At 38.0% G+C, this 22,607-nt stretch overlaps 1 protein-coding gene across 1 annotated transcript; it reads right to left on the bottom strand.

The window, feature by feature from the left end:
• Window positions 1-2,485: 2,485 nt before the first annotated feature.
• LOC110885541 (rop guanine nucleotide exchange factor 1) lies at window positions 2,486-5,933 on the bottom strand. Its single transcript, XM_022133242.2, has 6 exons — window positions 5,763-5,933; window positions 5,367-5,679; window positions 4,161-4,277; window positions 3,531-4,069; window positions 3,123-3,461; window positions 2,486-3,043 (listed from the first exon to the last, which is right to left on the bottom strand). The coding sequence occupies exons 2-6, from the start codon at window positions 5,677-5,679 to the stop codon at window positions 2,648-2,650; spliced, it is 1,704 nt and encodes a 567-aa protein (XP_021988934.1). The 5' UTR covers window positions 5,763-5,933; the 3' UTR covers window positions 2,486-2,647.
• Window positions 5,934-22,607: the final 16,674 nt, after the last annotated feature.

Below are 22,607 nucleotides of genomic sequence, written 5' to 3'. Positions count from 1 at the left end.
GAAGGAATTGACTACTTTGATACATATGCTCCTGTAGCAAGAATATCCACTATTAGATTGTTGGTTGCCTTGGCTGCAATACACAATCTTGTAATTCACCAAATGGATGTGAAAACTGCTTTCCTGAATGGTGATTTGGATGAGGAGATATATATGAAACAACCAGAGGGTTTTATTATGCCTGGCAATGAGCATAAGGTGTGTAAGCTAGTCAAGTCATTATGTGGCTTAAAGCAAGCACCAAAACAGTGGCATCAAAAGTTTGATGAAGTGGTTTTGTCTAATGGTTTTGTATTAAACCAAGCAGACAAGTGTGTATATAGCAAATTTGATGATTCTAGGAAAGGAGTCATAATTTGTCTATACGTAGATGACATGTTGATCTTCGGTACTGACCAGGATCAAGTTGATAAAACAAAGAAATTTTTGTCATCTTGTTTTGATATGAAAGACTTGGGGGAGGCGGAAATGATACCTTGGTATAAGGATCAAAAGGGAGAACAATGGCATATCTATCTCTCAATCTCATTATATTGAGAAGATATTGAAAAGGTTTAATTTTCATGATAGTTCTCCGGTTAGCACTCCAATGGATCCTGTTTTTAAGCTCTCACCTAATGAAGGTGTAGTTGTAAGCCAACTTGAATATTCAAGGGCCATTGGATCCCTCATGTATGCCATGATTAGCACTAGACCGGATATAGCTTATGCTGTTGGAAAGCTTAGTAGGTATACTAGCAATCCAGGTGCATGTCATTGGCAAGCAATGAATCGAGTATTTAGGTACTTGAAAGGAACCATGAAATATGGTTTGACGTATACTGGATTTCCTTCGGTTTTAGAAGGTTATTCGGATGCAAGTTGGATTAAAAACAAGGAAGATCATTCTTCCACGAGTGGATGGACTTTTCTGCTCGGAGGAGGTGCCATATCTTGGGCATCTAAGAAACAGACTTGCATAACTGATTCAACAATGGAGTCTGAGTTTGTAGCATTAGCCGCAGCTGAGTGGCTAAGAAACTTGATTTATGAGATTCCATTGTGGCCCAAACCTATATCACCAATATCTATTAGATGTGATAGTGCTGCTACCTTGGCTAAGGCATATAGCCAAGTGTATAATGGGAAGTCTAGACACTTAGGTGTTAGACACAGCATGATTCGTGAGCTCATCACGCAAGGGGTGATATCGGTGGAGTTTGTGAGAACTCAACAGAATTTAGCCGACCACTTAACCAAAGAGTTATGTAGAGATCTTGTGCACAAGGCGGCTGTAGGGATGGGATTAAAGTCCACCTGAGATTTCTCGTGTTAAGATACCCAATTCCCACCTAATATGACGTTAGGTGCTGAATTCAATGTGGAAAGCTTAACATCTAGAAATTGGAACACATTAGTAGCATCATCCCAAGGTATGTGTTCAGACCTGCAAGTTAAAAGAGGTTGAAGGTTTTCTTCTTAATAGTTCTTTGAAAAATTACATATGCAGGTGCAAGAATAAAGAGCTACCTATATGAGCATGAAGTTTAGCCGCTTCAAGAAGCTAGGATTGGCTTTGATATGTTCATTGAAGGATGGGACACAGGCTAGTAAAAAATAGTGTCAAGAATGAACATTAGAGTATGTAAACTTGTGTGTATATTATCTTCATGTATTCACTGAATAGAAAGGGTTCAATCCTTAGCGATACCCCTATATTCGAATATTTGGAATGCGTAATATACTAATGTGAAATTCAATCGTCGCGATATTTCATTTACGCATAAGTTTGATTTGTTGTGATTTGTTTAAGTTAATCAAGGATTACGCTAAAATGGGGGAGGAATGTTAGATATTTTAGTGTAATCGGGGATTGACTTGGTGATCAAAGCGAATAATAATACACATCAAGCAAGGTAGGAGGTGCGGGAGTGCACGCTTGTTTGAGTTATTATTATTCGAAGTGTACGGGCGGAGCCCGTACTCTATGGGGGTTCCAAGGGGGCAGCGCCCCCTTGGCGGGGGTCCGGGGGCAGCGCCCCTGGGAGCAAGGTCCAAGGGGCGGCAGCCCCTGGCGGGGTCCAAGGGGCAGAGCCCCTGGCTGGGGGCAATTTTATTTTAGTTAAATTGGTTTATAAAAAAATGCCTTAGAAAATAAAATTTGTGAAAATTTATGATAAATTTTCAGACAAAATTTCAAGGCAGTTTTAATGCAATTTACTAAAATCCGAAAATAACTGCCAGAGGCAGTTATCTGCAAGAAACCCCCAAAATTCGTTTTTTCAGATTTTTTTTGTCACAATTTTCTCTAGTTCGTGAATTCACGCAAAAACACATACTCAGGTTCAACTAACCTCCATCCGCTTTGGGGACTATCCGAGTAACAACTTGTCAAACCACAGAGACTAAGAGTGTAATTTTAAAAAGTTAGGGACTAAAGGTGAAATTTCACCAAACCACAAGGACTATCTGTGCATTTTACTCTTTTTTTTTATATTCACACTTATTTTAAGAAAAACGACATGAAGTAGATTATCCCCAATTTGGTAATAACAACAAAAACAGAAGGATCAAACTCGATGTGCTCATATCATCCTTACTACTAAGCATAATAAGAAACCCATAAGGGTAACTAACCAACTAACTACATATACACTCACTAATCAAACTAATCTCTCTCTATCACATTACTACTTCCAGCAAACTTCCATAGCTTCTCCAGGTCAGCAGGCTTCGGGGTATCTAACTTATCATTTGAACAATTATCATCGTTAATAGGCGTAGGATGCGCTCTAGCCGGGCTACGGATCAAAATAGGGGATGTGGAGAAAGTTGGGGTAGCAAATGGTGACGAATAAGGCGTGTGTTGGATTGAGAATGGACTCGGTGCCATTCGTTTTTGTATCGGCCGCCCTCCTAAACCGCCTCTGTTAAAAGTGGATAATGATTCTGAATGTTTTGTAGCATCGTCTACAAACATGACGTCGTCAATTCTTGCGGTTATGTTAAATGCTAGGCTCTCCAGTACCCTTGAGTAGCTTTCCAGTATCGATTGCCCAACATCCTACAATTAGAGTATCAAATATTATTTACAAAATTGTCGTAAACTGCAACTTTTCAATGCAGGAATAAAATACACATACCTTGTTATATTGAATTTTGTTCATATCCAATGCCGTTTGAGGAAGGCTAGGAAACCGAAGTCTTAAACTATGTAACAGGGTTTCGGCCCTTTGTGCTAAATATGCGCTCTTGTCACCATCAAGAACTAAACCCTTAACTTTCCCGCTCCATGATGAGTGTTTGGTTTTTGAATTGGAATCCTTTAATCTCCATGCATAAATCGCTCCCTCAAGCCGATTTGCTATCTCTAGAGTGTGGTGTTCTGATGACAAGTCTAGACAATCAAGAAGATGTTCAGCAGAAAACTTTTCTGCGGTAATGTAGCGATAGATAATGTCCCCTAAACACGCTTTCCCATTCTGCGATTTAACTCGGGTAAGTACACAAAAATAATCAAACACTTAATCGATTTGTGCATTCAATCATACCTTGGGTAAGGATTCCAAGTAGGCATTTGGAATCTCCATTTCAGCAAGTACATTACTGTTTATAGCTAAGGACGCTTTGAGTATCTGGTTTGTGCAGTCTCTGCACTGCTGTAACTTCTTTCTTGCATCTTCGGATAACCCGTTGGGCGGGAGTTTAGGATATGGCAGCCACCACTTTTCTTCTTGCCTAACTGAAGGCCGTCCGTTACAGAGACGGGGCGAACATGCTTCGCAGCTGTCACCTTCTGCTAGAACGATGCCACGATCAACATACCAGAACTCTGTCTTACAAAACCCATCTAGCATAGTGATCAACATTGAATCAAGCTTCTTTAAAGCAGGGAGATTTAGAGCCAGATCTGCTCGTGGATGCGTTGCCATTACTTCATAAGTTGCACCATCGGAAGATTGTTGTATTGAAGGTACAAAATCTACGATGGAGTCACTAACGGATAGCAGCCAATCCATCTCTCTCTGCCACATTGTCTTCTTTTGAGATGCCAAGGGCTCCAACCTCCATAGCTCCCCAAACACAGAAGCTTCAATCATCCAATCACAAACAGACCCCCAATAAAAAAACAAAGATACGTGCATAGCCTCCATAATGTTTGTAAAGGTGATTTTACTAACCAGAAAGATTTGTTATCGCATTTGAAATCGCTAACGCGGTACAGACACCTTTGCCTCCTCCTGACATGTCTTCTCCAAGCAGAAGCTTCGCAAACTTCTCCTTCATCATATCAATTTCTGCAATTAAAATTTGAACAGATTGTTACAGTAGATCAAAACAGCAATGGTAAAGTCGTGCATAATCTTCAATTTTGCAACTCTGAGTAGCAAATTTTGAGTAATTCAGTTCATGAGAAAAATTAAAACAATACTAGAAAGTAGAAAACTTTGAGAAAATCACTTTAAAAAAAAATTTGAGTAAATTGCCAAAATAATCCCTGCGGTTTGGGCATGTTTGTCATTTTCATCCAAAACAACTTTTTTGTACAATATAGTCCTTCACTTTTGGGATTTTTTGCCATTTTCATCCAAACATCTAATTTGTTTTATTTTTTCTATCAAACATTTGGATGAAAATGACAAAAAATCCCAAATCTCAGGGACGATTTTGGCAAAAAAAAAAGTCAGACGTTTGGATAAAAATGACAAAAAATCCCAAACGTGAAGGACTATATTGTACAAAAAAGTTGTTTTGGATGAAAATGACAAAACATATCCAAACCTCAGGGATGATTTTAGCAATTTACTCAAGATTTTTTTATTTTTCTTTTTTCTATCTTTTTATACTTTACTAATCTTTGCGTATATAAAAAACATATGTAGATCGACGAGCTACATGTATAAACCCTTGTATGAATTGCATATAAGTTGCTTCAAGTGCTACATTTGTCGATCTACATATTTATTTTTTATTTTTGCAATACTTACCTATAATTGAAAGAATAAAATTAATAGAATGGATCTATTGTCAGTACTTTTCCCAGTTGGGAAAATATCATAAAAAACATTATACTTTTATGTTATTTCTCACAAAAGTCATTAAACATTTTTCACATAAAAACACTATACTTTCTGTTTTTTTTTACAAATAGTCTTTAACAATTTTTGCACATACAAAACCTAACCCTTCAATTGAAACTAAAATCTAACTTGAACACCAAACTAATTAACAAAAAACTGTCCTCAAAATGTATGATATCTTAACTAATTCTAATGTATACAGAATAATAAAGTCTGAACTAATTCAAGCCCTAATTTTATACCCAACTAATCATATCAAATCCTATTAACATTAATATCAGTGATTGAATTAATTAAAACACTAACCAGATAAATCAGAATCAGGCCCTCTCTTCATCTTCTTCTTATCCCAATCCATGACGTCATCATTCCCGCCAACCACCGGAAACGTAAACGGTGGCACCGGAAAGTTCAAATCATTGCCGGAAACAGAATTAGAAGCAGCAAACGACGACGATTTCAACGAACCGGAGAAACAACCACTCGAACTGTCCGACTCGCTGACGTCAGCACTCAGACTGCAACTCTCATCCTCAATACATCTTCCACTCGTACTGAAAATGTTGTTGTTGTTGTTGTTGTTGTTGTCTGATTCCGATGAGCATACACTCGTAGACATCTGAATGATTTCAATTTGAAACGTTCTGTTGTTTAACCTAACCCTAGAAATCCTACGTTGAAATTAGGCATGTTACGATTTACCTAAAATGTGAAATGCAGACTGCCGGTAGTCGTAGTGATGGTGGTGGTGGTGTACGGAGCCCGTCGTACTGCTGCCGTTGCCGCCGGTGGTGGTGGTGGTGGTGGTGACAAAAAGCTGAAAGGGGCAGAAGAAGATGAAATAAAGCTGTGAGAGTGAAGGAGTCCAAGGCAAACAACAGAAGTTTGCTTTTTCACTATATATATTTTTTATATCTATATTACAAGATGAATTTTTAGTTCGAGTCCTTTGAGTTTGAATTGTTACAATATACTACCTCCTTTTAATGCTATTAAATAATGTTAAGGTGAAGTGAATGATCATGTATGATGCACCTACTTCTATTTTGTACATTTTATTATGTAGATTTAATTGTTAGGAAGTTGAAAGTTGTAACTCATGAATCAGATTTGGTTTAGGTTTATTATTTGTCTATTATAACATATATCAATATCAATTTTGATATATAAATGTATGACTTTTTTTTCCTGAAGGGTCAACAGAATTAATGCCAAGCACTTTTGGGGCACCCATTGGATCAAACGGAGTACTTCGAGAGTAAACCGAGTTCACCATCAATTTCGGGGACAACCCGGTAACCCATCCGCCCGTAGGCACGACGGTGAAATTACCAGTAAAACCCGTTTGGCTCAAGGATCCAAACCAGGTTTCCCTAGATCTCCTATCATTGCCCACCAATGTCTCACTCTACACCAAATGGAGTTAAACTTGCATCTCTAAAGAGAAATGCAAGCTTCAACTACTTGATCTAGAGATTATTGGCTATTGAATGTAATATATCTTCAACTGATAAAAACTTTTAAATGATTAAAAAGTGGTGAAAAATTAATCAACTTTTCTCTTACATTAAATTGTTTTTAGTGTATACAAGTTTGTTTTTATTTTAGTTGGTATTTAATTAATTTTTGGGTAAATGGTATTTAATTAATTAATATAACTATTAGAGTTAATTGCCCGGATGGTTCCTGTGGTTTAACGTTTTTTCACGTTTAGTCCCCACTTTTTGAAAATAGCAGGTATGCTCCCTATGGTTTGTTATTTTGTTACTCGGATAGTCCCTGAGTAGATGTCAGTTAGTTTGGAAATAGCAGGTATGCTCCCCATGGTTTGTCATTTTGTTACTCGGATAGTCCCCTGACATTTACTCAGGGGACTATCCGAGTAACAAAATGACAAACCATAGGGAGCATACCTGCTATTTCCAAAAGGTGGGGACTAAACGTAAAAAAACGTAAAACCACAGGGACCATCCGAGCAATTAACTCTAACTATTATATTTAATGCATTACTCATATGTATCTATCCATATTAATATTAGAATCATACAAATGATTAGCATTTTCACAATCTCATCGCTTCATCATTTTTCATTAATTAGTAGAAACGTGAATGGTGGCATATAGAATTAGCAGGAACGTAAATGGCGCCATTGAGAAAAAATAGAATAAGATGGAACGTGAATGATGACAGCAGAAGATGACAACATTTAGAAAACTTTAACAAGTCAAACCAACTCAATATATGAGATTAATGTATTACTCCATGTGTTTTACAATATTTTTTTAACGGACAACAGAATTAATCTTGAGAATTCTCAAGACACTCATTGGACTAAACGGAGTACTTTTAGAGTAACCCAAGTCCACTACCAATACCTGGGAAAACCCGGTAACTCACCCGTCCATAGGCATGACGGTGAAATTACCGGTAAGACCTTTTTGTCTCAAGGATCGAACCCAAGTTTCCCTGAGTCTCCAATAATTATCCACAGGTGTCTCACACTACACCAAGTAAGATTTGAACTTGCATCTTCCAAGATACAAGTCTTCTACCACTTGATCAAAAGATCATTGGTTTTTAATATGTTTTATTCGTCAATCTTAGCGCGTTTACTTTTTTTAATGACATTTATTTAATATCCGTCTTTTTCTAAAATTTAAATCAGGATATTATTTTAAAGAAAAGTTTGAATTATTAATTCACAGTATGTGGATCATGTACGAGAGCAATTTCTCGTACGAAGTGTAGGTGGCAAAATCAGCTATTGATCTCTTAAAATTAATGGTTCAAAATTAAGCGGTGACGTTTTTGTAAATATAAGGTTTAAACTTTTTTTTAATGGTGTACGTTTAGGATGTTGCTAACCGAGTTAGTAGTTAGTATGTTAGTATCACCAAGTTAGTATTAAAATCCTTCTTGCATGAATTTGAACCTGGGACCTTCAAGAAAAGCAAAATTTTTCACCTGAAGAAACAAATAGAGAAAGGGTATTCAGGTCCTTTCTCACTTTAACTCTTTCCCCCTTAATTTTCAAACGGCTATAACTGTTTCATACATTAATATTTTCTTTTTTAAAAACACACCGTATTACCGAGCATTTAATTCTCTTTAATTTGAGCAGCATATTGTTATAGTTTTCTTACAAAAATTACAGGATTTTGAATACTCATTACGTGATTACGTGATTTTGAATACCCAACACATGACTACATGATTTTGAATACTCATTACATGATTACATGATTTCATTATAGTATGTAAAACCACGCTAAGTGATTACGTGATTATGTAACAATAGTTGACTATGAATTATTATGTGACTACGTGATTTTGAATACCTATTCCGTGATTTCATTATGGTATATTATGTGAAGCCACACTGAGTGATTACGTAATTACGTAAAAACAAAACATGTAATATATAATATTTCATATGGAATACCTAACATTAGCCAGAATCAACCTATAATAACCACAAAATGTTGTATATTAGAGATTTAATCACGTAATAAAGCATAAACAACCAAGTCTTATTATTTGAATGTGTAACCACATAATAAGCATAATTGGAATAACATTAGTTATAACAAATCATATTGAATGTGTAATCACATAATGAATTTATACTGAATGTGTAATCACGTAATGGGTATTCAAAATCACGAACAACAACGTACGTGTAAACATAATTGGGAGTAAATCGGATCAGATAAAGAATTAAACGGAGATGTAATTTTGGGTTTCCAAATAAACGTTGTATGAGGAAGGGCCAAGGGAATGAAACAGCATGAAGGGAGTGAAAAATATATACTAGGGTTGATAGAAAATACATTGGGCAGGAAAACTGTCACACCCCCAAAATCCATCCTACGGAGTATCACCGCTTGGAGGCGTGACATGACCAGGATCGAGCCACCAATCATATTGAACAACGTAATTAAGTAAATAAAACCAACCACAATACAATTGGTGACCAAAGAGAGTAACCAACTTTAAGTTAACCAAGTTCAGATTAAACAGCTGAAGCATAAAACGTGAAACCAAAACATAAGTTTATAGTTCATAAAGTTTAATTGTTAAGCACGGGACATAACAGTCCATGTCCCACAACGACCTCCTTCTCGTGCAAGCTCCATAAGCATCTAACGACCTATAAGGCATGTAACAACGAGTCAACAACAAAGTTGAGTGAGTTCACGTTTGGTTATTTAGTTTTAAGTTGTTTCCGAAAACATGGTTTGACTTTTGCTGGCTTACTTGCCGTGGGGGTTACCCTATAGTTGAAAATATGATTAACCAGTTCCTTCTTTATTACCCAAACCATATCCATGATCAGTGGGGGCTTCCCCATGTGAACTACTAGACCGTTACCATATCGACTACTAACGAAAGTAAGTTGTGCCCTACGTCGATGTCTATCATCATCGACAGTTTGTCATAGTCCATTAGTACACGCCTGTCCGACTGGCACGGTATGAGGTTTGTTAAACCTAATAGCGCTATTAACTAATGACCCGCTCGCCATTGGCCTCGGCGATTAAGTCGATATAAAATGAGGGACTTAATGATAGAGTTTTGTCTAGTAAGTTTTAAAGTTGTTGTCCTACCCAAGGAGGACGAACGTACGTATTCTACCCAAGGAGAATACGCAGGATTAATATTGGCATCCTACCTATAGAGGATGGCGGTACATATCCTACCCAAGGAGGATATGTAGGTTCCGTTTTAAATTCTTTAACACATTCCCAACCACCGGGAATCCCATGCCTTAGAAAGTGTGTGAACTCACCTCGGTTAGATTAATTACTCAAATAAATCAGGAAATCAAGCACGTCCTAATAAGGTACAGATAACAATCAATTTCTCATGCATAACACGAATCCTACGCACGGTTTATCTACTCATTACTTCTACCACGTACCACACAATTCTAATGTCAAGGTACTTTGTTAAGTTATGTATTATTTTACCCTAAAATGATATAACTATCTCACAAAATAAACAAGTATCCACACAAGTGTTCTAGTATAAGATATATATCCTAAATATATATTTACCCGTTTTTATTTACAAAAACCAACCTCCGACACTTTGTATTTTGTTACAAAAATTATAGCGAAGTTTATATTCGAAACCCAAGTTATAAAATATACTTGTAACGCTTGTTTAGAAAAATATTTTCTAAGTGTTGGAATTTTTAGAAAATTTCGCCAGAGTTTCCTTTGTAAACGGAGGTGTCCATGCTTATTGAGCATATCATTTTCTTTTCCAAAAATTATTCAACAATCATCAACTAACAATATACAACCTTTACTTATCAATCTTGTTAAAAACAAGCATTAGTTTCTACATCATGAACTTGAAAGTTTATAAAAATGTGTAGTAACTTACTAGTGTATTTAGTAAGTCTTATTACCATTTAAAGTGTGATTGCTTCTTTAAAAACTTCATTTTTAAAGAATATGGATCTTTACAACTTATGTTCATATTTTCTAAAAATGCTTCTTCATGTATTTTTCTTGTTACATATGTGTTTCTTCACTTTGTTAACCACCAAAAATGATGTATATTTATGTAAGAACCAAGATTTAGTAAAACTTGTATTTTTAACTTGGTTTCTTGGTAAATCATACTTGAAATATTTAGATTTATAAGACTTTAATCTTACTTTGTTCATCATTTTGCAAGAAACACTATATTCCTTCAAGTTCATGACTTTAGTGAGGATGATCCATAACCTTTAACATGTTCATCCTCTCATCTTGCTAGATTATGTTTTTTAATCATGATCTAGCAAGATTACATGATGATCAACATCATTTCTACAAACAACCCATAATCAACAAGTATATCAACACTACAACAACATGATTTCTTTATATTTAAAGCTTATGTTTAAGTTTCCTCTTCATGTTCTTTAGTGTTCTTGATGTTCTTCAAGATTAACATCACGTATTCTACTTTAACCACTAAAATAAGATGAAATATGAAGGGATTCATGTTCTTACCACTAGCTCAAGGCTAGGGAAGTTCAAGAGAGGAAAAGTGGTGGTTAATAGCAAGTAGAGAAGGTCCTTCAACTTCCGAGAACACCAAGCTTCGTTGTATGCACTTTAACACCTTTGTATGCTCTTAGATTGGTTGAAGGTGATTGAATGATGATGATAGTGAGGGTGGTTGGGTTCGGCCGAGAGCACAAGAGAGGGGAAGAGGAAGATGAAATGTTGATGGTGTGAAGATGATAGGAGTGAAGGTCTTGTGGTTTTTTATAAATAATCCTCCAACATTCTAATATGCATTAGTTAGAATGTTTCCTAAGTACATAGCAATTCTATTAAACAAATCAAGAAAATCAAGGGTGGGACACCACCCTTGTAACCGTAAGGTGGGGGGGGGGGGTATAGGGTTGGGTTTCAACTAGTTAGTTGGATGTTTAGTTAGATTTCTAGTATTTAGTTAGTGATATAAGTTACTAGATATTTTGTATGATGTGTTATGATGTTCGGGGATCATAACTAGCTCAATAAAAGTGAAACAATGTGTTTAACAATATTTTTGTGTTCCGGGTAATGTACGGTTGTTCGGTTAAATACCGGTTCGTTAAAGTGCTAAGTTATTCCGTTTAGTGTCCTATATATATATTTTTGTAACATTTTTAATTCCCAACACTCAGGAAAGCATACAGGACTATTTAATAACTTTTCTACACAAAACTAGTATGTTAACAAGCACATGTAAGTATGACACAGTAATCAGAAAGCAGTTAAGTAGTTCAACACAGTCATCAAGCACTTTAATTAACATAAATAAATTGTACGGATACATGAAATTTTGAGGGTTGTCACATTCTCCCCCTGTTAAGAGAATTTCGTCCCGAAATTTAGCACGTGGTTCAGTGGCGGACCCAGGAATTTTTCCATAGGGGTGCGGACCATTTTTAAAAATTTTAGGCCCCAAGGTATATAAGTAAAAAATCGGTTCGTATCGGGTCGGGTCATGTAAAACAAAAGAACATCGAACTAAATTTATATAATCATCAAAAATATGTCAAACCATGTTACAAACATAATTAAAACGTCACCCTACGGGTTTTCATTTTTTTGAAATCTATCCAAAACATGGCTCCATAACATATTACCTAATATATCAACTATTCAAGCCCTATAAATCATAATGTAAATAGCCCTAAAAATCATCTAAACAACATATACACCATAAAAAGAAAAAGCCAAACATTCTTCTCTAACAAATATAACCCACCAGATCTACTGTATGGTGTATGCGGCTATAAAAAAAGGCAAAATATCATCACTAACAAAATATAACCCACCATATAACATAATGAAAAACAAAACGAAGCACGTGTCTACTGTCATGGTTAGTATGCGGCTAATATCAACCAAAAAATCAACCAAAATTCATCAAAAATAACAAAGAAATTTACCCGTGTTCGACCGTCGGTGGTATGGTGGCTGATTACGGTGGTATAGAGAGAGCGGGAGAAAATATGTAAGAGTTTTGGGCTTGTTTATTTTATTTTAGTTTGAAATATTGTTGATTTGTTGGGTTTGTTTATTGGGCTAAGACTTAGTAGTGGGCTAGTTAAAGGTATTGGGTATTTGGGTTTAGTTATTTAGGTATTAAAAGTCATATAATTTAGGTAGTATTTAAAAAAAAATAAGAGTTTACTAAAAAAAATTAAAATATAAATTGATAACACTTTTTACCTAAGGGGTGCAGACGAAAAATTCCAAGGGGTGCGGACGAAAAATTCCAAGGGGTGCGGACGAGATTTTCGACGGAACTTAGCTCTAATTTTTTTTCCCGGGGGTGCGTGTCACACCCCAACCAATGGCGGAAACATCGGGATGAGACGAAGTGTGAAGATTGCTCGAGACATCATAACGCTATTTGTGACAATAATTTAATAATTCAAATTTAATTTCCAAACTTCAAGTATTCATCAATACAAGATCCCAAATAACAACAAGTTTAATCAAAATAACAAACCAACATAACCAAAATTCGATACAACATATTAAACTTAGCGTCTAAAGTGTGTATCTAGGCATCGTGCTACCTCTTTCATTTCATCATCATCAACCTGTAACATGTTTAAAATACAATTCAATGCAAAAGCAAAGGCGAGTATACAAGTTTGGTACATACATAGCATAAGATAAAAGTGTGAACATTCCCTCATAGCAAGCATGCGATTCAAGATAAACATTAAATATGGCATGTGTCTAACATATCAAACCAAGAAAACGCAACTTGCTCATGACATAACCAAAGTTTCAGTAGAGGCGGGTCGTTAATCCTATAGCGCTACATATGTCAAGGTTTGGCTCGTACGAAGTTAATGATAAGTTCAACACATAAGAATCACCCAAATTTAAAGTATCAAGCCATCACATATACAAGCATGTTATAGGAATGTTCATGTGTTTAGACAAAAGTTCATGTGTAAGTTTCAATAGTTAAACATGTTACACCCCAAAAGTGGTAAAAATAAAAGGGAGAGATACGAGTATACTCACGGTTTGCAAGTCTTTAAACTTGAGGATCCGAGAGCAAGTTGGTGGATGGATTAGTTTGGAGCACCTTGTCCTTCTATACGGAAAAGCAAAGGTGTGTGAGTTTGGGGGAAATCGGAAGATTATAGATTCGGAGTTTAATATGTATAAAAGTAACATAAGTGAAAATAATCATCTTGTACACATAACTCTTGTTCTTGACACTATTAAACTCAAAAGAGTTGGTATGATTTCATGGATTCAAGGATCCATTAGAGTCGTAACAAGGGCATGGTCATGGATGATGTAACGTCCACTTAACAAATAACTATTAAGTCATCATCAAGTCTTAGTTACTTAGATGTATACATATAGAATAACTTAGATATTATATAGTTTACAAGTCTTATGATTCAAGCATGAGGTAGGAGATTAATGTCTCCATTTAGGTACCTCTTTGTGTCATAGAATACATACATGAGGTAGGAAGAACAAGCTTCCATTTAGGCACCTCTATTGTTCACCACTACACTTGTTGTTATAAGCAACAAGGAGGGTCATGAACATACAAGTATCAAGGTATTAACAACAACTAATCTATAGCAAAACATCAAGTAATGAGTGGATTCTTATGAAGGATAGCCCAAGCTAATCCAACCATCACACATTCAACAAGTTTCACACTTGAACATTACTTGTGGGTAAAACCCTAATTAAAAACAGAAAGTTTATGAGGTTTTAGCCTCTGATTTAGATGTCTCAACCATGTTTTTAAGCTTAACCAACCATAAGAGGGGTTGTAAGCATTAGGACACTGGTTTGAGATGTGTTTCACACAAGTTAGATGAAGTTTGCATAAGTTTGAAACAAAACAGAAAGTTTTAGTCCATTTTAGGGCAAATCCAAGCCTGATTCTTCCAAGGAAAAACCAAGCATTCAAACCCAAGGACATAACAAAGCAATAGGAAGAAGAACCAAGTGATTTGGCTAAGAAATAAGCAAGTTACACTCACTTTAGTGAAGTTACAAGAATCTGTCCAAAACTCAGATTTGTTGCAGATTGGGAGTGAATTTGTGAGGATTAGAGAGTTGTGAAAGTGTCAAATGGGTTGGAGAAGGTGGGTATTTATAATGAATGAGTTAGAAGGTGATTGGAGGTGATTAGAGGTGGATTAAAGGTGATTGGGTGAGGTTGGTTAATGGGATTTCGTGCATAATCAGCTCAAGAAACACAATCTGCCGAAAACAGGGGCTCGCGTAGCGCGAGCATCAAGCCCCATACCCGTCGCGCTACGCGACGGTGTCCATTTTTCTGGATTAAGTTTGAAAAATGACAATTTGGCCCCTGTAGTTCATAGTTTAGGGTTTTTAAGAGTTTTTTAGGGGATGTTCTTGTCATATAAGCATTGTTTAAGGGCAAGACAAGTATGTTTATCATAATCCAAGTATAATTGAGTGCATGAATGTCGAAATTAAGTATCGTTCTCGTTTAAAACACGTTCAATGCATAAGTTTAGTTTAATTATAAGTTTCGCACATAGTTTCCAAGAATAACAATTAGACATTGATTGATTCACGAAGTCGAACATACGAGCATACATAGAGTGTGTATAACATAAATGTAACAAAATACAAGCTTCATTAATGATCCAAGTCACGGTTTGATAATGATTACAAAGAAGGAACGATTACAAGACTACAAAGTTTCCAAAGATAGAAATACGAACAAAGCTTTCTATAAATGGAAAGTACAAAAGAGTCGGGCGTTACAGTCTCCCCTCCTTTAGGAAATTTCGTCCCGAAATTTAGGAAGACTCGGGGAAAAGATGAGGATACTTCGACTTCATTTCACTTTCAAGTTCCCAAGTAAATTCAGCGCCACGTTTTCCTTCCCATCGAACCTTGACAATAGGAATTCGACTGCGCCTCAATTGCTTGGTTCCTTGGTCCATGATTTCGACCGGTTTTTCCACAAAGTGAAGTGTTTCGTTGACTTGCAAGTCTTCGAGGGGAACGTGAAGTCCTTCGTCAGCTAGACATTTCTTTAAGTTGGATACATGGAAGACAGGGTGTACGTTGCTGAGTTCTTCGGGCAGGTCCAGTCTATACGCAACCTCGCCAATCCTCTCGAGGATTTTGAAAGGACCGACGTAGCGAGGTGCGAGTTTCCCTTTCTTGCCAAATCGAACCACGCCCTTCCGAGGGGATACCTTGAGAAGCACGAAGTCACCTGTCTCGAATTCCATAGGTTTGCGTCCTTTGTCAGCGTAACTCTTTTGTCGGCTCCTGGCTTTCAATAAGTTGTCTCGAACCTGTAAAATCTTGTCCGTCGTCTCTTGTATAAGCTCGGGACCGGTGAGTTGGGCTTGACCAATCTCGTGCCAACAAATAGGCGAACGGCACTTACGACCATACAATGCTTCGAAAGGTGCCATTTGAATACTCGCGTGATAACTGTTATTGTACGAGAATTCGACCAAGGGCAAGTGTGAATCCCAGTTGCCACCAAAATCTATTACGCATGAACGAAGCATATCCTCTAAGGTTTGGATGGTACGCTCGGTTTGACCGTCAGTCTGAGGATGGAAGGCAGTGCTAAGGTTGAGTTTAGTACCCATAGCAGATTGAAAAGTTTGCCAGAGACGAGACGTAAAGCGAGCATCACGATCAGAAATGATGTCGATGGGAATACCATGACGACAGATTATCTCCTTCATGTAGACCTTAGCCAATTTCTCGACTTTGAAATCTTCACGAATGGGGAGGAAGTGAGCTGACTTGGTCAATCGATCAACGATTACCCAAATGCTGTCGTGACCAGCCGTAGTGCGAGGAAGCTTAGTGATAAAATCCATGGCAATGCTCTCCCATTTCCAGATAGGAATCCTTGGTTGTTTGAGTAAGCCAAAGGGACGTTGATGTTCAGCTTTCACTTTGGAACATGTGAGACATTTGGAGACGAAAGTGGCTATATCCTTCTTCATTCCAGGCCACCAATAGGATGTACGCATATCATGGTACATCTTGTCGGCACCAGGGTGAATAGAATACTTCGTGTTATGGGCCTCCTTCATCAGGAATTTGCGAAGATCGTCACGGTCGGGAATCCAGATACGATTGAGATAGTATAAAATGCCATCAGATTTGGACACGAGACTATTTTCAGCACCACATTGCATCTCGTTGTAGAGGTTACCCTCATTAACGGATGTGTACTGAGCGTTACGTATGCGATTTTGAAGATCGTGGACGAGTTGGAAACAACAGATACTTTTGACATGAGTTTTGCGACTAAGAGCGTCGGCTACTACATTCGCTTTACCTGGGTGGTATTTGATTTCGCAATCGTAGTCGTTTAACAATTCCACCCAACGACGTTGACGCATGTTTAGTTCCTTTTGGTTGAAGATGTGTTGAAGGCTCTTATGGTCGGTGAAGACCACACATTTAGTACCATAGAGGTAGTGTCGCCAAATCTTCAATGCAAAAACGACTGCACCAAGTTCAAGGTCGTGGGTAGTATAGTTTTTCTCATGAATTTTGAGTTGTCTCGATGCGTAAGCGATAACCTTGTCACGTTGCATAAGGACGCAACCAAGGCCAAGGTTTGAAGCGTCGCAATACACGACAAAATCATCGTTACCATCAGGAAGCGTTAGGATAGGAGCATTGCAAAGCATGTCCTTGAGCGTTTGAAAAGATTCCTCTTGTTCGGGACCCCAAACAAAAGGTCTCTCTTTTTGAGTCAAGGAGGTCAAAGGAACAACGATTTTTGAAAAGTTGGAGATGAAACGACGATAGTAACCAGCAAGACCAAGAAACGAACGGATTTCAGATGGGGATTTAGGTGCGATCCAATTCTTCACAGCTTTGATTTTAGCGGGGTCAACGTGAATTCCAAGTTCGTTGACAGTATGACCAAGGAATTGAACCTCTTTTAGCCAAAATTCACACTTGGAGAATTTGGCGTATAGACGTTCAGTACGAAGGAGTTCAAGGATAAGGTGCAAGTGTCGCTTATGCTCTTCTTGCGTCTTGGAATAGATGAGAATATCGTCGATGAAGACGATCACAAAACGGTCCAAGTATGCTTTGCACACGCGGTTCATTAAATCCATGAAGACAGCAGGTGCGTTGGTCAAACCAAAGGGCATGACCACGAACTCGTAATGACCATAACGTGTACGGAAGGCGGTTTTAGGTACATCTTCTTCGAGTACTCGAAGTTGATGATACCCAGAACGAAGATCGATCTTTGAAAAGCAGGTCGCGCCTTGCAATTGGTCGAAGAGGTCATCAATGCGAGGAAGAGGGTATCGGTTTTTGATAGTAAGCTTGTTGAGCTCACGATAGTCAATACACATACGAAATGATCCATCTTTCTTTTTGACAAACAAAACGGGAGCGCCCCAAGGAGAAGTACTAGGGCGTATAAAGCCTTTGTCAAGAAGCTCTTGAAGTTGACTCGAGAGCTCTTGCATCTCAGAGGGTGCTAAACGATAGGGGGACTTAGCGACAGGCGTAGCACCAGGCACTAAATCGATGCGAAAATTGACAGAACGAGCAGGAGGCGGACCAGGAAGATCGTCGGGGAATACATCCAGAAAGTCGCGTACAACAGGAACGTCGCTTATGCTTGGGCCTTTGTCCTTCTTTTCCACAATGTGGGCGAGAAAGGCGAAGGTACCCTTGCGTAAGCATTTGTTTGCTTCGATACACGACATAAGCTTAAGGCCTTGAGAAGGCTTTTCACCATAGACGTGTAGAGAATCACCATTTGGAAGAGGAAGGCGGATAAACTTTTCAGAACAAACAACTTCAGCACGAACTTGTCTAAGCCAGTCCATGCCTACTATGATGTCAAAGCTACCCATTTGCATAGGTATAAGGTTGATCGAAAACGTATGATCGTTGAGAATCAAGGAACAATTGGAGAGAACAGAATTGACAGAGACGGTTTTACCATTAGCGACTTCGACAGCGAAAGATTTTGGCAACTTAGAGCGTTTACACTTGAGCAAGGACTCGAATTCTAACGACACAAAACTTTTATCGGCGCCAGTATCAAATAAGCATGAAGCATAGACATGGTTAACGAGAAACGTACCAGTAATGACGTCGTTTGCGTTTTGAGCCTGAGCTGTGGTGAGGAGGAAAGCTCGACCCCTAGCGGGTTCTTGAACCTGTTGTTGTTGTTGCTGGGGTTGTGGCTGTGGTAGTTGCTGTCGAGGCTGTTGTGGTTGATATCGTTGAGGACACACATTGGCCATATGGTTGGTATCACCACACGTGAAACATGCTCGCACAGGAGCGACTTGGGTTGGAGCTAAGAGAGCTTGGTTTTGGTTGACATGAGTGGTGTAGCGGCAGAATGGGGCGGTATGCCCACCTCGGCCACACCTGTCGCACTTCCGACATTGAGTGTTTAGAGGGTGATGATATCGGCACTTGTCGCACTTTGGGTGCGTTCCAGTATAAACCTTGCGTGGAGTTTCATTGTTGGTAAAAGCAGGCACAGTTTGTAGAGGTTGTGGGTTTGGCGGAGTGACGACCGCACAATTTTGGCTCGAAGCCTTCCGCTTCTTGCCTTGGTTCCTCTTAGACTGTTGGGAGGGTTTGGGCTCATCAGAAGAGTCAACGGTAGCTTGGTGTGCATTCTTTGTTGAAACCTTGTCAAAGGTTCCATGAAGAACGCAGTTGTTGTTAAGTTCGGTGGCTATACGAAAAGCATCTTCAATGGTTTGGGGATTGGCAGAGGCAAGGTGGTTTGTCAGGGAAGGTGCAACACAACGGACGAATTTGGCTACGGTTTTGGGTACGGTTTCAACTTGTCCAGGACAGAGAACACTGAGTTGTTTAAAGCGCGTAATCAGGCCATCCATGTCGCTCCCCTTCTGAGTAAGGTTCCAAAATTCGTTCTCCAATTTCTGGAGTTCATGAGGAGGACAGAAGTGGTCTTTCATAAGCTGTTTGAGATCGTCCCAAGGCATAGCATGAGCAACCTCGTTTCCCCTTTTGTTGCGTTCAGTCGTCCACCACTCGAGTGCCTTTTCACGAAACACCCCAGTTGCATTCAAGGTTCTTAGTTCGTCAGGGCAACCACTTTGCAAGAAGGTAAGCTCAATGGCATCAAACCAGTTCATCATGGCGGTAGCGCCATTCTTGCCAGTAAATTCTAAAGGTTTACAAGCCATGAAGTGCTTAAATTGGAAGGTCGATTTGGGTTTGTCTGCCTTTGAGTCAACAGAGCCATGCGGTGAATCGGTTTAAATCTTGCTAACGATATCGGGTAGGACCTTAGCAAATTGTTTGGCCATAAATTTCATGCAATCTTTTTGAGACATGGCAGAGGAAGTCGAACCCTTCTTAGACTTGAGTCTCTTGGAGGAGCTAGACGACATCTAAAAGATTGAAAGAGAAGGAAAGGATGAGACTTTGATCATTAATTGAAAACAAGGTTTGTGTATGTAAAAGCAAGTAAATGTTCATGTACCAAGTAAAGTTCACATAGAGCGTAAGTTTCCAACATACATTCAACAAGTATAACACATAAGTTGCGTAAAGGGGTATAAATTTAGTTTGTTCACGAGGATTATTATTGTTTGTGATTGCGGTAACGTGCGAAATGATTTAAAACGACATTTCGAAACGAATGAACGTTCAAGTATAAAATCACATATAAATTGAGATACATAAAAGAGAGGCTCAATAAAACATAGGAATGTTTCGGGTAGAGAAACGTCGACAATTCCAAAGTGGGTCGAAAGTCCTTTCGATTTAGAGATATTGTGCTTTTGCCTATAAGTAAGATACTCTCGTCGAGAAGCGATTAACGGTATCTTACCCTTCCGGTTACTACACATCTCTAAATGATTGGAACATTCGGGACTTTGGCGAGAATAAAAATCAAGGAATGGGACTTAATCGACAAGATGCGGGTTTCACCCCTAACTTGACGATTTCGTACCCTAAATGTGGTTGGTACTTGTCGGCCAAAATAAAATTTTGACACTTTGACAAGGGTCCACTAGAGTTGAAATGGAAATTACCATTAAGTTGTGGATATCACTCCTAGCTTAATGGTGAAATTTCGTGCAAAAATAGATTAAAGGTAGAGTGAGAGTCGTTTACCAAATTGTGGGTTTCACGCCTATTTTGGTAAAGTTGTCTCGTTGATGTTACAAGAGTATGAAATAACATAAGTGTATTCGTGTTAGCCTTAGGAAAGGCGCATAAGTTTAATAACAAGAAGTGTAGCTAGGAAGCATGTAAGGTAGAGTACAAATGTTTTAAACAACAAATAAGAGACAAAGTTCCTAAAACTATAGACTAGGGCAAAAGCATGGCAATTTTCCTAATTCCCTATAGTTATGGCTCTGATACCAATCTGTCATACCCCAACCAATGGCGGAGACATCGGGATGAGACGAAGTGTGAAGATTGCTCGAGACATCATAACGCTATTTGTGACAATAATTTAATAATTCAAATTTCATTTCCAAACTTCAAGTAGTCATCAATACAAGATCCCAAATAACAACAAGTTTAATCAAAATAACAAACCAACATAACCAAAATTCGATACAACATATTAAACCTAGCGTCTAAAGTGTGTATCTAGGCATCGTGCTACCTCTTTCATTTCATCATCATCAACCTGTAACATGTTTAAAATACAATTCAATGCAAAAGCAAAGGCGAGTATACAAGTTTGGTACATACATAGCATAAGATAAAAGTGTGAACAATCCCTCATAGCAAGCATGCGATTCAAGATAAACATTAAATATGGCATGTGTCTAACATATCAAACCAAGAAAACGCAACTTGCTCATGACATAACCAAAGTTTCAGTAGAGGCGGGTCGTTAATCCTATAGCGCTACATATGTCAAGGTTTGGCTCGTACGAAGTTAATGATAAGTTCAACACATAAGAATCACCCAAATTTAAAGTATCAAGCCATCACATATACAAGCATGTTATAGGAATGTTCATGTGTTTAGACAAAAGTTCATGTGTAAGTTTCAATAGTTAAACATGTTACACCCCAAAAGTGGTAAAAATAAAAGGGGGAGATACGAGTATACTCACGGTTTGCAAGTCTTTAAACTTGAGGATCCGAGAGCAAGTTGGTGGATGGATTAGTTTGGAGCACCTTGTCCTTCTATACGGAAAAGCAAAGGTGTGTGAGTTTGGGGGAAATCGGAAGATTATAGATTCGGAGTTTAATATGTATAAAAGTAACATAAGTGAAAATAATCATCTTGTACACATAACTCTTGTTCTTGACACTATTAAACTCAAAAGAGTTGGTATGATTTCATGGATTCAAGGATCCATTAGAGTCGTAACAAGGGCATGGTCATGGATGATGTAACGTCCACTTAACAAATAACTATTAAGTCATCATCAAGTCTTAGTTACTTAGATGTATACATATAGAATAACTTAGATATTATATAGTTTACAAGTCTTATGATTCAAGCATGAGGTAGGAGATTAATGTCTCCATTTAGGTACCTCTTTGTGTCATAGAATACATACATGAGGTAGGAAGAACAAGCTTCCATTTAGGCACCTCTATTGTTCACCACTACACTTGTTGTTATAAGCAACAAGGAGGGTCATGAACATACAAGTATCAAGGTATTAACAACAACTAATCTATAGCAAAACATCAAGTAATGAGTGGATTCTTATGAAGGATAGCCCAAGCTAATCCAACCATGACACATTCAACAAGTTTCACACTTGAACATTACTTGTGGGTAAAACCCTAATTAAAAACAGAAAGTTTATGAGGTTTTAGCCTCTGATTTAGATGTCTCAACCATGTTTTTAAGCTTAACCAACCATAAGAGGGGTTGTAAGCATTAGGACATTGGTTTGAGATGTATTTCACACAAGTTAGATAAAGTTTGCATAAGTTTGAAACAAAACAGAAAGTTTTAGTCCATTTTAGGGCAAATCCAAGCCTGATTCTTCCAAGGAAAAACCAAGGATTCAAACCCAAGGACATAACAAAGCA

Source organism: Helianthus annuus, chromosome 10 (genome assembly GCF_002127325.2).
Source record: "Helianthus annuus cultivar XRQ/B chromosome 10, HanXRQr2.0-SUNRISE, whole genome shotgun sequence".
Classification (NCBI taxonomy): Eukaryota; Viridiplantae; Streptophyta; class Magnoliopsida; order Asterales; family Asteraceae; genus Helianthus; species Helianthus annuus.
This window is presented reverse-complemented; position numbering and strand designations above follow the sequence as displayed.

Coding starts and splice junctions, on each gene's coding strand:
- LOC110885541 (XM_022133242.2), bottom strand. CDS start 5,679: ATGTCTACGAGTGTATGCTCATCGGAATCAGACAACAACAACAACAAC. Junction 4,278..5,366: donor GCCTGATTCTGATTTATCTG/GTTAGTGTTTTA, acceptor TTTTAATTGCAG/AAATTGATATGATGAAGGAG. Junction 4,070..4,160: donor TGCGATAACAAATCTTTCTG/GTTAGTAAAATC, acceptor GGATGATTGAAG/CTTCTGTGTTTGGGGAGCTA.